This window comes from Pelodiscus sinensis, chromosome 7 (assembly GCF_052426305.1).
Source record: "Pelodiscus sinensis isolate ZL-2025 chromosome 7, ASM5242630v1, whole genome shotgun sequence".
Lineage (NCBI taxonomy): Eukaryota > Metazoa > Chordata > Testudines > Trionychidae > Pelodiscus > Pelodiscus sinensis.
Genome location: NC_143058.1, coordinates 34,966,341 through 34,981,034, shown reverse-complemented (window position 1 = coordinate 34,981,034; position 14,694 = coordinate 34,966,341). Strand labels below are relative to the sequence as shown.

General features: G+C 37.1%; 2 protein-coding genes across 13 annotated transcripts in view; one reads left to right on the top strand and one right to left on the bottom strand.

Moving 5' to 3' along the window:
- Positions 1 to 14,694, top strand: part of CD302 (CD302 molecule) — a 69,443-nt gene that overhangs the window by 47,104 nt on the left and 7,645 nt on the right. For 2 of the 3 annotated variants that reach the window (XR_012905180.2, XM_089779736.1), the window contains 2 exons: positions 57 to 201; positions 2,621 to 9,133. Coding sequence is in view for 2 of the 3 variants with exons in the window: in XM_089779736.1 (XP_089635862.1) it covers positions 57 to 178 (122 nt within the window). In the remaining variant the exon portion in view is untranslated. Of the gene's footprint in view, positions 1 to 56; positions 202 to 2,620; positions 9,134 to 14,694 lie in introns of those variants that run through there. The other variant, XM_075933496.2, reaches the window with a different exon arrangement.
- Positions 1,781 to 14,694, bottom strand: part of MARCHF7 (membrane associated ring-CH-type finger 7) — a 35,379-nt gene continuing 22,465 nt past the window's right edge. For 2 of the 10 annotated variants that reach the window (XM_075933489.2, XM_075933493.2), the window contains 6 exons: positions 11,368 to 12,469; positions 10,979 to 11,148; positions 9,998 to 10,107; positions 7,482 to 7,595; positions 5,467 to 5,515; positions 1,781 to 2,678 (listed from right to left, as the gene is read on the bottom strand). In XM_075933489.2, the coding sequence (XP_075789604.1) occupies positions 2,623 to 2,678; positions 5,467 to 5,515; positions 7,482 to 7,595; positions 9,998 to 10,107; positions 10,979 to 11,148; positions 11,368 to 12,469 (1,601 nt within the window). In that variant the 3' untranslated portion in view covers positions 1,781 to 2,622. Of the gene's footprint in view, positions 2,721 to 4,223; positions 4,306 to 5,466; positions 5,516 to 7,481; positions 7,596 to 9,974; positions 10,108 to 10,978; positions 11,149 to 11,367; positions 12,470 to 14,694 lie in introns of all 10 variants that reach the window. The other 8 variants (XM_075933487.2, XM_075933492.2, XM_075933488.2 and 5 more) reach the window with 7 other exon arrangements.

The window sequence follows — 14,694 nt, the reverse complement described above, 5'->3', positions numbered from 1 at the left end:
TCAACCAGAAATGTCAGACACTGGAAGGATGTCAATTAGAGGTAATTTTTTTTTAGCCAAACAAGCCCTCTCAACAGCAAGGATCAAGCAATGTGGAAAACTGGATGAAGAACAGCAACATTGTGATTTCAATACAGAGATGGTGGAAACTGAAGAAAAGCAGCCAGATGAATGGTGATTCCACTCTAATGACTTCCAAAGGTAATCACAAAATATCATCATGAGATTCAGGTTTTCAACAAGCAAGATAAAGTTGCCACATTACTTACTGATACATTTTTTTAAATAATTCAGGATTGCAGTCTAAACACTTTAGACGGGTAGTCAAAAGTTGTTTTATTTGGTGTACAGAATTTTGAAGAAGTATAGAAGGTAGGGAAGTCAATACCAAAAGATGTTGATGGTCATAGTTTTCCTGGAGTGTCTCAAATGTAAGACTTCTTACAACAGAGAAAAGATTCTAAGAGACAGGGGCAAGTCTACTTTTGGGAAGGATCTTCAACTGCCATTAGTGATCTTGGGGTACGTCTAGACTACAAGCTTCTTTCGAAAGAGAGCGTCTAGACAGCAACCTCTTATTTCGAAAAAGTGAGCCGATTTTTCGAAAGAGAGCACCCAGGCAGTCTGGATGCTCTCTTTCGAAAAAGCCCTGTTTGCATTCAAGAACGCCTTTGGCGTTCTTCCTCGTGAAATGAGGAGTATCACCGTAGAAAGAAAAGCCGCATTCTTTCAATTTAATTTTGAAAGAACGCAGCTGTAGTCTAGACGCAGGCGAAGTATTTTCGAAAAAAGGCTACTTTTTTCGAAAAAACCCTGCAGTCTAGACACAGCTTTAATGAGATTTACAGCAACACACATCTAATTTTCAGTCTAGTGTACACAGCCTTAAACATTTTTGCACGCTGCCATGCCAGTAACTGGCAGAAGATGAAAATGAAAAAAGTTTAATCAAAAATGTATATTTTATTTGGAACAGGAATATTTATCTTGCTGTTTTATTCTACTCAGTTTGAACTCACAAGTAAATAAATTTAGAAAAGTTAGAAAAATTAAGTTGTAAAGTGATATGGTCTGTGTGTACCCTTTCAAAAATAACTTTTGTTCTTTAATTAGTGTCTCTATACGATGGAATGGAGTCTGTATTATTAATTTGTTCTGGGCCCAGCAAAATGGTGTGTAGGCCTACTACAGAAATCTTGTCTCTCTCATGGCAGGAAATAGCAGAAGCTGTACTATGAGTAATTTAAAACTCATTTCAACTATATACTATCAAGAACTGGCCTGTGTTGGCAGTGGGATTGCTGGATAACCTAAGAGGACAGCTCTTGTGTCTCATTTGTTAATCGGTAGATTCTAAAGTTCTTATGCCTTTTACAAACTGAGCTTGAAGGAAGAATTCTTTTTGTAATGATACCAGAACAAAAGTTTTAGTTATTTCTTTTCCTTAAAATGAGTCAGTAGTAATTTACTACTTGATAGATATGGCTAATCAAATGCAGCTGTAAAAGATAAGGAGCGATCTGAACTTTGATAATTTTGCTACCTTTTGTCTGGACATCACGAAAATGTATAATCAACCTTATTTCTTCCAAAGTGGTATTTCCAGAGTGATACTAAGTTTTTACACCAGTAAATTATTCCCCAGGATATACAGAGAACATTAAGATAGTTGGATATGTTACTAGATTCACAAGGTGAGATGTGTGTATTATGCTATCATGTAAAATTGAGAGACAGCTGTATGGTTACTGATGTTTAAAAAAGGAACATTCCAGAGCAATTCTATGCATCATCTTTATTTATAAAGTGATATCACTAAAAAACACATTGATATAACCAGTGTTTTAACAGTGAATATGGGGATCTAAAAAAAGATTTTTAAACTAAACAGCTCAATTAAGATTTTAAATCCTATCAAGTTGCATTTCTGCTAGGAATGCCGAAATGCAAGAGTGTACAGCTGCAATATTTCCCTTAATGGAATATCCACATAATATCAAATATAATCTTAAAATTTCCAAATAAGTACATTAAAAAGCCATCATTAACACTTAAATATTAGAAGCCCCTTGCAAGTTCTTATTGCTGTTGAGTTTAACACTCTTCAAATAAAATTTGGAAACTGAACACTGTAGTTTTTATAGTACCCATTCATCCTATGTTAACACTGGAAGCAAGTGATTATAAGAAACAACAACATAAGCATTTTTAAATGGAAAATGTATGCTATAAGTAAATAAGTTCCCCCACCCCAAAACACAATTACCAGTAGAAGAGAAAAACTTGATAGACCAATCCAGCAACCTGACTACAATAAGAAGTTAATATAAAGGGAGATATGATTCCTTAAATATTTAAAATCTATTTTTTTCAAAACAAGGCATAACATCCCATCTCAAAGGGGATACAGCATTGTATATCTAACGCTTGTGCACTTTAAATAGTTTTCAAATTCACTGTTTCTGTTCTGGTATGCAGCAGTAGACTCAGTTCAGCAATGCTTTTTAAACTATTGAAATATTCATTGCGCTTCCTACTAAAGAGCAAAGAATAAATGCATGTTGATGGTACTTTCTTGCTAGTTCAGCATCTTTGCAGCACTTCCATTTGCTTCTTGCAGCATTAAGCAGTGTCAAAACTTCTGCCAGCATCACTATCCTCAGAATCATCCTCTGAAGCTGTTGGAAGAATACAGTACAATCAAAAGCCTTCTTAAAGGTCTGTAAAATGTAGAATTAAAGTGGTTTTTAGTTTAAATGTGAATAATAGAGTTTTTTCAATTTATAATACCAAAATTCAGAATGATCTATTACACGAATCATGTTAAAATGGAAGATTTTCCAAGTCTGAAATGCAAGCTCTTAGAAAAATGTAATCACCAGCTAAAAAAATCTCCCAACACCTGCACCTGCTTATGCCCGACCATAAACTGGCCCTTATTTATGGTGGCAAACATCCCAGCAGTAGTGGATGTGGGGATATAAAAATGTCATGTATCTAAAGCCTCCCCAGGAGTGGGGCTGGCAGTCCTTATGAGCCCTGACATAGCAAAGGCTGCTCCCCAGGATCAGGGCTGGTAGCTGCCCTTGCAGCAGAGAAGCCTCCTCTCTGGGAGCATTTGCTACGGACTCTTCACAGTACAGAGCTTATTTAAGCTTTATACTGCAGAGCTCACGACACATGTAACCGCTATGATTTTTAGCAGTTACGTGATTACATTTTCAATGCATTTTACATTCCTAGTCATGAAGTGCTTTATGATGTTTGTATACACACAAGAATCACATCAGTCACTAGAGAAGTACACTCACCTTGTGGATGAGTGACACAGTTATATAGTCAGCTTTTCCTTTCTGTTCAGTACTCTAAACTGATTAGTCTATGTTAAGATAAACTTGCTGATTTTTTTTTTAATACTAAAACGGGATAGTTTAGGATCCTCTGCATGGAAAACTATCAGTGTAAACATTTTTGAAGCATCTTGGATACACCTGCTTGCATTCACTTGCAACAGGAAGATTTGACCGACTTTATACATTCAGGATCATGGAAACTAAATCAGAATAGTTTACATAGCCTTTATATTATAAAAGGAGATATGACTTACTTAAATATTTAAAATCTATTCTTTCAAAAAAGGCATAACAGCCCACACTTGTGCACTTTACTGAATAGTTTTCAAATTCACAGGTCAATAAAAAATAAATCTTGATAAAATATAAAATAACAGGGAAAGGGTTAATACATTTTTCATAACAGGGCTACACATTCCCTGCATTACTGGGGAAGCTGGATCTCTGGAAGTGGAGGGTGGATCTCTGGAATGGCAGTAGTGCTGGTGGAACAGAGCAAGAGGGGGGAGGTCACCCCATTGCTGAACACTTCCTCTCAGAGACAACCTTCACATTTCCACCCATAGTGAATAAGCAGAGCTGCTGGAAAGGGCTTTCTGTATACTCTGATGCCAAATCCCTGTGGGTACAAGATGTGGGGAAAGCTGTGCTCACAGACAGCTATTACCAATGGACTTTTTTTCATTTTTACCGATGACTACAAATTTAATTTGAATTGTGCCCAAACTATAAATGAAAAAGAAAGAAAGCCTGAGCTCAAGTCTTCCCTTTCTCAAAAACAGAATTATTTTGTAAAGACTGATGAGAGAGCATATTCAGTGCACAACTTTAGACTTCCAAACTCAATGTTTATGCCAAATGTTAAATCACCTGTCATACTCTGCAGATCAAACTCCAGGAGAAATAAGGCTCATTCCAAAATTCATTTGTACTACAAAAAGAACACAACTACCTACATGAGGAATAAGTTATTTTATAAAAAAATTCTGGACATCTTTTTTTTACAAAAACAAACTAATAACTAGAGTAGTCTATATAAAGTTATACATTCAGGCTTATAAAACTAAATCAGAATTTGTTTCTTGCAGCACAAGCAAAAAACTATCACTTTAGTATGCTGAACACTTAATCTCATGGATGGAATTCAATACACTGAGGTTGACAAATTAAAGTAGTCATTAATATACTTCCAATGACTTACACATAGCAATCAGCAAAGACAACATTTAGATCCATGCAAGTTTAAAATTAAAACTATACAGGCTACTTGCCAGTGTAGCCCAAAGCACAGGAACTAGGTAGAAGAGTGAATATATAGCAGCTGGGTAAACTTTTCACTCAGGCTATGTCTAGACTACACTAAGCGGATCTTTCAAAAGTGAAAAGAGTCTGAACAATGGGTTTGTTTGGTTTTTTTGGGAAAAAAAATTAAAAATCCTTTTCAAAAAGAAGATCTTCCTTAAAAAAAAATGACGTTTATGTGGGTTTTTTTTAAAGGGGTTTTCTGGAAAAAAACCACGTCAGAATACTTACTTTCAAAACCTCTGCATATCCTTTTTCAAAATTAGAACGTAGTTTAGACATACCCTCAGTTCTTGCAACTGGCCAATGTGTATCCCCCCAAAGCAGATAGTGACAGACAAGAGGTATAGGCTCGGGCGGGAAGTGGGGGAGAATGTGCATCACTTGACTAGTCTCAATTGCCATTTAAGATGCTTTCCCCTAATAAAATCCCTATAAAAAGGATAGTAGTCTATAGGTCATTGCCAAGTGACCACAAACTACAGTTGGAGAACTGATTATTTATTCAGATTAATCTATTAGAGTAAAGAATCTCTGTACTGTTGTAAACAGGCTTTAATTACCTATTGGTCTAAAAAAATACATCCACTCCCCCACAGGCTACAAACATTTTTAAAAGTTAATTTGAGTCCTTAATCTAGATACCAATTCAGCACTAACATCCTTCCAGTGTTATGAATTTAAACTCAAAAGCCAGCTACAGCGCTGGTGTTCAGTATTAGAGAAAAAGGATTATTTTCAGTTTAGTTTCCCTGTGTTGGTTTAACCTGAAGTGAAACTGAATGAACCTGGGGAGGGAAAAGCCACCTACTTTCAATATCTTCCATATGTGCCTGAAGAGTTCTTGCAAGGTTAATAAACTAGAAACAAGGTAAAGAGAAAGTAATTTAAATGTTGCAAAATAATCTGCAGAAATTTGCAACAAGTTAGTATACAAGGTTTGCTTTTCTCTTTAAAAATAACCTAAATACATTTTATGCCTTTACCCCAAAGCCATTCCCACAGATCAGTCACTTTATGCCCTTAATCAGTATAAATCATCAGTACAATGTTTGTTATTTTAAAATAAACACATTGTATCAGACTATTGTATAATTCCAAATGGAAGTATAAATCTCCACTGTGTCAGAAAGGATTCAGACAGTGAAGTCAGTGGTGTCGTGTTCATGCTCTATATTCTGCAAAACATGCCTAATTTTAAGAGTCAGTTGTGGAAATGGGAAAGTTCCTAGTGTTACAAAATACAATTTGGTATATAAATTGTTAAAGTAATGGCTTCACTGCTTGTACTTGTTTCATCTACATTAATCTGAATATAGTGGGATTTTTATGGGAAAGTAAAAACCGTTTGACTAGACCATCATCAGAGAATCTACACTAAGGAACCTATCCAGACTATAATAAATAGAAGGTTTAAAAACACAATAAGTCAATTATAGATTTAATACCGGACACTAAAAAGATTAGGGCAGAGATTTTTCAAAGCTCTGAGGGAGTTGAATGCCCCAGTTTTCTATTAGCTTTTATGAAAATGGAGCATACAAATCCCATGGATTCGCTGAAAATCTTAACGTAGATTTTTAGCAATTAAAATTTACTGATTATGCTAGCTGCCTTCAGAATCACATTCAGTACACCATAAGTTGAAAGCTGTAGCGATAACCAAGGCTCAACAAACCACTGTTTCTACTCGCCCTTGGTGAGTAGATTTCAGCTGGTCGCTCCGTGCGCCCCATTCACCGGGCTGCGTGCATGCGCAGTGCCGGGCTGGCGAGTAGCTCTTGCCACAGTTTGTTGCGCCCTGGTGATAACTATACTTTATACATATGGCACCATATGTCATGACCCTGTGCAGTAGAAGATTAGCACCAATAAGTTTCCTACTCCCAAATATTTAAATCTAGACGTAATATCTGGTGCAAAACTAAATAGATAAGGACGTGTTGATTATCTGAAGGTTTCATAAAGTTAGTTCATACTTTCTATGGTTTTACTTCTTTTAAAAATTTGCTAAAAAACTTCTCATTATATGATACCAAGTCACTCTAATTAGATTGAGGCATCAAACTTTGGTCAAAAATATTCTGATGATACCGAGGTACTAGTATATTATTTATTAGATCCTAAATATAAGCCAGTTTAAAAATAAATATCCAATCATGAGACTAATAAGAGTTTCCTTTAGTTATTTCTTGAATTGCATTCTAAATTGACAAGCGACAATGTAATACTGAAGTGTAAAATTCTATAAAGGGCCAACACTGCAAACAGGAATCAGGCCCTAGTATTATAAAAAGGGACACTAGCATAATTGTGTACTCTAATATTTTTAAGATTGGTTGAGTACATTTGTGACTGATATTTGGAACTTGTATTTGTATATCTTGTACAATTGAACATTCTGTAATCAGAGGTTTTACATTTAAGATTTGCACCTCTAAAACTTGTGTGAAATTACATTTTGATTTGTTGAACTCAAATCTTTTTTCATTATCACACCAGACATCTCCTCCCCTTCCCAAATAGTCTATACCCTGTTTGTTATAACCATTAATCTTGCTAACAAAATACACTTATTAAATGATACAGTTCTCACAAAGACAGAAACTACGATTTTATCATCATCATCATCACTACTTGTATTATGGTAGCACTGAAAAGGCCCAATTAAAATCTTGTTTCCATTAGAGGTTTATAAAACAAAGTACACAGGAAGTGAGCTGTAGGCATAACACTTTGAGCATACCAAGGTAACAACTCACCAACAGATAGCAACCTGAATATTTACACAAGCAATGCCACTCACAAAATGAGAAACATACTCACCCTGACACGCGTGCTGGCCTCACTTGCAGTTCCCAGCATATCAGAAAAGCGTTGTTCACACAAGTGTAACAACACTACAAGGTAGAGACCAGAGCTGATAAATTCATAGTCTGCCTTGATGGAGACAGGAGAAAAATTAAACAATCAAACTTTGTATAATTAATTTGAAAAGCTTACTACTGCCAAGTTTCAGCTGTAACACCAAGGCAGAAGAATAGACGCAGAGGCTTTAAAATATCTCCTACTTAATTTCTGATCTGTTCTCCAAATAATTATGAAATCATAACTATTTCTCTTAGGCTATGTCTATACTACACTGATCTATCAGAAAAAGGTAAGTACACTGGGCCAAATATCGGAAAATCCTCGTCTTTTGAATGAGCCCTTCTTCCTCATGGAAGGAGGAAAACAGGGCTTCCAAAAGAGCACACCTGCTCTTCCGCAAAAAAAAAAAAAGAGAGAGAGAGAGAGAGAGAAGCCAGAACCACCTACGAGTTTCCCTGGACCTCTGGTATCCCGGAAAAACCCCATAGTCTAGACGTAGCCTCATACATGTAGATAGATTTTATTCACAGAAGAACTTCCACTAAAGTCAATGGGACTTTGTCAATGGGGCAAAGATTTGAGGACAAGGGTTTTTTCATGGCATAAGCAGCCTTTTTTATAGATCCCCAAACTATCGGTTCACTTCAGCGCTAGAAAAGAAAAAGCAAAACGCCCTCTAACCTCCCTTCTCGTAACTGAAGAGGGGAGCCACTGAAAGATAACAGGAAAAATGTATGCAACTTCATCCAGTAATTGGAAGTGGGGGATGGGTGGGGAGGGAAAGCTAACTTTCAATAGTTAATGATTAATGGGAGAGAAAATAATAGCATAATACAAAAAAAAAAAAAAACACTACACCACACACCACGTGAAATGACTAGTGTAGCAATTACTGGCGCCAACTTCTGTCCATGAGAGAGACAAAGCTTTCAAGTTTGTCTGTCTGTCTCTCTCACTAACAGTAGTTGGTCCAATCAGCGATACTATCTCCCTAGAATGACAAAGCTACAACTACACTGCATACAATAGTGATGCAACAGTATTTAAAAAAAAAAAAAGAAAAGGAAGTCAATTCCTTAGGGACAAAGAGCAAATCCCTTACTCCCACTAGTGAGCAATTTCTTACAGTTGTAATCGCATTGATGTGGATCAGACTAGTCAGTCCTGTGAGTATCTGCTCACCAATGCAAGCAGAAGATTTATGATCTGGCCCAAGTTAATGCATTCTTAGAGCTAGTTACAAGGTGTTTGTGTGCCTTTTTTCCCCTTCTTGGACATCCACATACGTGTTCAGGTTGAGATTTTATTCAGAGTACATATAATCCAAATCTATAATCCAAACCTCAGCTTTCAACTCCTTTATTATACAAAAATTGAGTCAGGTCTGTCTTAACAATTACCTTTAAATTTCCAGGTTATCTGAAACTTAAATTACTTGAATTTATTCATATTATTTACATAACTGAGGATGTACTATATTTACAAATCAAGTATCATGATAAAAGCGTAGGAAAATCCTCAGAACAAAATTTTGTATTTGCGTAGTAGCCATCTATATGATACTATGTGTCTAGTAGAAAAATACAATACATGGGCTTCCCCCCCCCCCCCCCAAAAAAAAAAATGGAAGATAGTGTTCTTTATTAAATATGCGGATACCTTAAGCAGTGACTGACTATTTCAGGGCTCCATTTTTGTCTGGGTAGGGCAAACAGAAGGGCAGTACATTTTAGAGGGAGATTTTTCAATTTGTCAGTGTGAAGTTGTATCATGCCTGCAAAGACCTTTAAGTATACAGAAAAGTACACTATAATCTTGAATACATGTAGAATAGTGATGGTGAACCTTTGAGTCGGGAGTTGCTGATCCACAGAAAAATCAGTCGGGGGGCCGGAAACAAGTGAGAAGGAAAAGAAAAAAAAAAGTAAAAACCCTCACTGACAGTGGCCCCTGACTGAGAAGCAGAAAGACACTCCCCTTGCATACCAGAGCTTAGGGGGTGCCCAAGCTAGCAGATTTTATATACTCCAGCTTTGCCGTGGGCAGCAGGGGGGCTGGAGTGCCAGTGCAGGCTCCCTAATGCTTGGGGGACCCATGGGCCTCGAGGGTCAGATCCAGGCAAGCCGGGGGCTGCATTTAGCCCCCGAGCCTGAGGCTCCCCACCCTGATGTAGAATTTGATTCAAGGTTCAGGCCAGTATTTCTAGGTTCATATAGCCTTTTTCAGAGTTATCACGCAGAGGAACTTGCCAAAACAGACTATAGGGAGAGAACTTATACACCTATTAAGGATTATGTTGAGAATCAGCAGCAAATTCTCATTTCTTTTGTTCCTCTTAGGGGAGAAAATACGTCCTATATATATTTATATTTTTTGCATGGGATCTGATCAATTTCTTTCCTTTAAGAAAAAAAAAAGCTGAACTTCCAGAACTAGACTGACACTTACCAAATTAGGCAAAATATACTAACTTGTTCATTTGCATGTGCCCTATAGAGTTCATGAATATCGAAATCTTCAAGATTAAGATGCAATTTCTCTTTACACAGCTCACAGGTAGTTACTGCTTCCAATGAAGAACCTGATGGAAACAAAACAAGACAATCAGATCATATATTCAAGGCTAGATGTTATGATTGGGTCAATTTTATTTTACATAGCAAGATAAAGCAAAAAGGAAGCATGAAAACAATAGTGTTAAAGTCACTGTAGTGCGTATCTGTTACTTATGGTGTAGCAACAGACTTTTTTCTTCTATTAAAGTTGACTTGTTTTATATCTTGTATGCCTCATGACAGCTCAGCAAAACCAATTTTAATCTCAATGCTATCTGCATAGATATGCCAATAGCTAACAGCAGCATAAAACTATGGAAAGTGATGATGATTTTTAAATGAATGGATTTTCTGGACTAAATATCAGCTTTAAAGAGGTGTGGATTTTCCCAATTTTCACTTTCATGTGTTCTGCAGTTAAACAATTTATTCAGAATAGCAATACAGTTTTAATGTTAGTACTCCTTAAAACAAGCCACTCATTTGAGCAGTTTTGATGCCACTAAGGAATGCTAAGGTTCTATAACATTTATAACTTTTCTTGTGCCACCTTATACATTATAATTTTAAAAGTTATATACAAATAAAAGTGAACAACATGTAAGATATTTTACCAAACAAATATAAATATTGTATTTATACCATACTAATAGCAAATCCCAGCAATCCCTGATTTCTGAGTAAGAAATTACTAAGCATTTTGGGATGTTTTAACATTTAGATTACGAGGTATACCTTTCAGAATTTCCATACTTCTTTTGGTTCGACTCCACTTGTTTTGCCTATCTAACAAATATCTTCCAGGATAGTATGATTTTTACTGCAAACGTCTTTCATCCCAACAACACATCTTTTGTTTAACTGGAAAAGACCTTGTTCTATAGAGGTCTACCTTACCAGAATTAATCTTGGACTGCAGCCATTTTTTCATACATTCCTGGTGAACATACTGCAGACTTCCAGTGCATTTGCATGGCTCTATTAAGAGATTGGTAGGAGATGTAGATGACATCTGGCAGATTCTACATAAGTCACCTTCCTCCTCTTCAGTGTCCTCTAACAGGAGGCTGAGTTGGAAGAAAGAATTTGTTTCAAATAGTGTGAAAGCTACTACACAAAGAATTCTTCCAAACTTTGACAAAGTTCTCAGACCTGAAAAAGGAGATTAAAACTAATTTGTATGCAGATAATAGTGATGTAAGTGGCACAAAACAGAGGTGCAACTCTCAAAATAACTTTAAAGAAAAATTTCATTATGTCTATTAACCCATTCAGCTATGTTTTACCTCTCTTTAATTTTCTGGAGTCTTTCAGGATCTCTTGAAGGTAATATTTTAGACTTGTCAATTTCTTCTGCATCAGGTTGATTCCAACTTGAGGGAATAATATCTACTGTTATCATAACGTTGTCAGATAGGCTGCTTCCTAATGAGGGGGGCACTGCAAGACGAAATAAAGAGCCAGGAAGAATTCCTGATACGCCAGAATTTCTTATACTGTGAGCTGAATCTGGTGTGGAAGCAGTAGTTGTAGGACTGCTAGACACTGCAGGTACTGGTGTGCTGGCTGCAGCCCCAGAGGAGCTGCTCTGTGCTTCAAGCTGAGTCTCTTCGCTAGACTCTCTTCTCCTAAAGAGGTGTAGTGATCTACCAGGTGTGTCAGAGGTAGAGGTTCTTGCAGATTCATCTCTTCCTTCTCGCCGCCTTCTGGAGAACAGAGGTGTACATCTGTTTCGTAGAGATGATGATAACCAGGATCCTGTATTTCTACTTTCAGACTCTTGTCTGTAACTTTCAACATCTGAATCAGAACTATGGTTCTGTGAAACACCTGATAAACCCCATCTTCGTCTAAGAAAGCTAAATCCCTGAGAAGCTTCAGGTGTCTGAATGCCCGGAACTTCATGACGTGCAGTTGCATTAGTGCTAGACTGAGTAGCAGTTTGAACTCTTGGGACAACACATGAATCTTCAGAATCAGATCTTGTATTTAGTGAGTCTTGGCTAGACCTTCGTGAGAAAAAAGTAGATGACATACTAGAAGCTAAACGAGATAATAATTGTCTGGTTGTACGCCTTCCTTCAGTATCTGCTGGAGGCTCGCTGAGTGACCTTTGAGACAAAACCCTTTCAGTATTGCTTGGGGAAGGCATTTCATCTCTAATGGCAATGTGGGTAAACTCTGGCTGTATATTCCTTTGGGAAGGTTCCATTTCCCTTGCAGAATAGTTAGATCTTGAAGAGCTCCTGCTGGAGACTCTAGAGAATAAAGATGTCTCATGTTCAGAAGGCAACTGGTGGTTCATGGATGTATTCAGCCTCAAAGTGCTCAATGAATTATCTTTTGGTCTTGCTCCCTGTGCATATGAAGAGGCAGGTCTGTTCAGATCTACCATGGAAGCATTGGAGAGAGAGACAAAATATACATAGTCATTTAAAAGTTACCCAACTGAATTAAAGAAAGCCTAGGGTTATGCTGTACTCACTTTTAAAGGTTGGCAAGCTAGGTTGCAGGCAGAACAATAATCAATTTCAACTCAGTGAACAGGATCACATTATTAAGTACAGTTCAGATCATTTGAAACCAGTTCATAAAGTCAAAAGCAGCCTCATACACCTCACAAATCCTTATACGGTATATTATTCAAGCTATCATTTTATGATTCGGCATTCCTTGTATGGAGGTATAATGAATGACATGTAAGTACAATAAAATGTAATAGCCATCTATATGTTTAAACATTATTCTATTTAATACCTATGCTTCAATCTCCAACCAGTTTGGGCCTTTTGAAGTATTCAGATCAGTCTAATATTTGTCACTGAAATTATAACAGTCATTAAAATTTCTCTAGAATGCAAAATCTATAGATAAAACCATCTTTCTCCCGCTATCAGAATGCCTTGATTTTGGAATAGTTACTTTACTCTTCCAGGTACAGTATTTAAAAAAAAAAAAAAAAAAAAGTAGTTTAACTGCTTTATGGAATGCTTAATCCCTGAAAACAAAAGATAACACAAACTATCCGTTCTGTTTTAATTAACTGCCCAAATTGCTCAAACCCCACCCCCAATAAATCACAATTTCAATCAGCTCTGTTAAAAAAAAAGTATTGTACAATTAACTGTTGTTACTTAGCAGTATATCACTAATATTGACTTCTGTTAACAACTCTTTAGGATCTATTACACCATTCAGCGCTCATTGGCTCAGACAGGGTCATATAACTAATCATTTAGTATCATTGTGCACAAGTTTGTTAGCCAGTTGTCAATAGGCTTAACGCAGCCATATTATCCAGCCAGCCAATTAGAATGTTATTCTTGAATCTTCTAATTTGCTGCCTGTACCCCTTTTAATTATCCATCTACTGCTTCTTTGGATACATGATTTCTTTAGATCCTGCAGCTTGTCTTTGGAGTGCAATCACTAAAATGATCTAACTGCCAGGGCAACTCCTTTAAAATTACAGCAGCTGAGATAGGATTCCTGTTTTATGTCTGAGCCTCAAAAGACCAGCAGCCATAGTTCAAGATAGCCTACTTCCTTAGGGGAAAAGGTGGAAGAAAGGAAAAAAGGAAAATCCAGAACAGCTAAGCAACCAGGTAAGGAAAGAAACTATCTACTTGCTTGTTTTAAGAAATGAATATATTAACTAGGATCAAACTTTTCCTTGTACACAACAGCATTATACCCCACTACATCACTTTACCTTTCTGAACTCCAATCCTACAGAGGCCCTGAAACCAGAAGGAGAACTGCACAGGCAGAAAACCCCATTGAAGTAAATAAGTCTGCACAGGTGCAGGAATCCTTCTGAATGACTCTCCTTGCACAATTGGGGTTGTAGCAAAATTTCTACACTATTTAACAGTAGACTACTACTGGCAAGGATGCAAAGATATTTTCCTTGGGCAATAAGGCATCTCAATCTTGCAATGTGATCTCTACAGGTAGGAAGCCCCATTGACTTGAATTAGTCTCCATGTAACGCAGCAGACTAACCAGCGACATCACAATGCAATACTAAGGCCTATATATTTTTTTCTTTTCCCTTTATTTTCTCTGTGTTCAGGAGCAGGGCTCGACAAATTATACAATCTACTTGCCTATGGTGAGTAGACTGTAACCCGGAGGAGCTGGGTTCCGGCGATCTGTGCATGCGCAGATCGCCGGACAGTGTGAATGGCGAGCCCTGTTCATGAGAATGGGAACTCTGCAAAGTTTCGCATTAAGTCTCCATTAAAGCACTGGAGAACTGAGAGGAGCCTTTCCTTGAATAAGTAAGATAGCTCTCTACACTGTTTTGGCCTTGATTAGTAAGAACATATGCAAGACAAGCCAGAAAAAGTCTCTCATGAGTATTATGTGGTTCTGTTAAAATAATCACTAGTTAATGCTCCAGTCCAGACATTGCTTTGAACTCCAAAGCCATAGGAGTTTGTGTAAATGTTTTATGGATCTCTGCTGGTATACCTAAGTCCCTCAAGCTGCTTGTATCTACCAACAGCTACTCACTTGTAATTTTAGTTCTGCACTTGTAATCTTGTAGAGATGCATGGTAGAAATCTCCTGGGGGGGTCGCAAGCAACTTGGGGGGTGGGGGGTGTCAT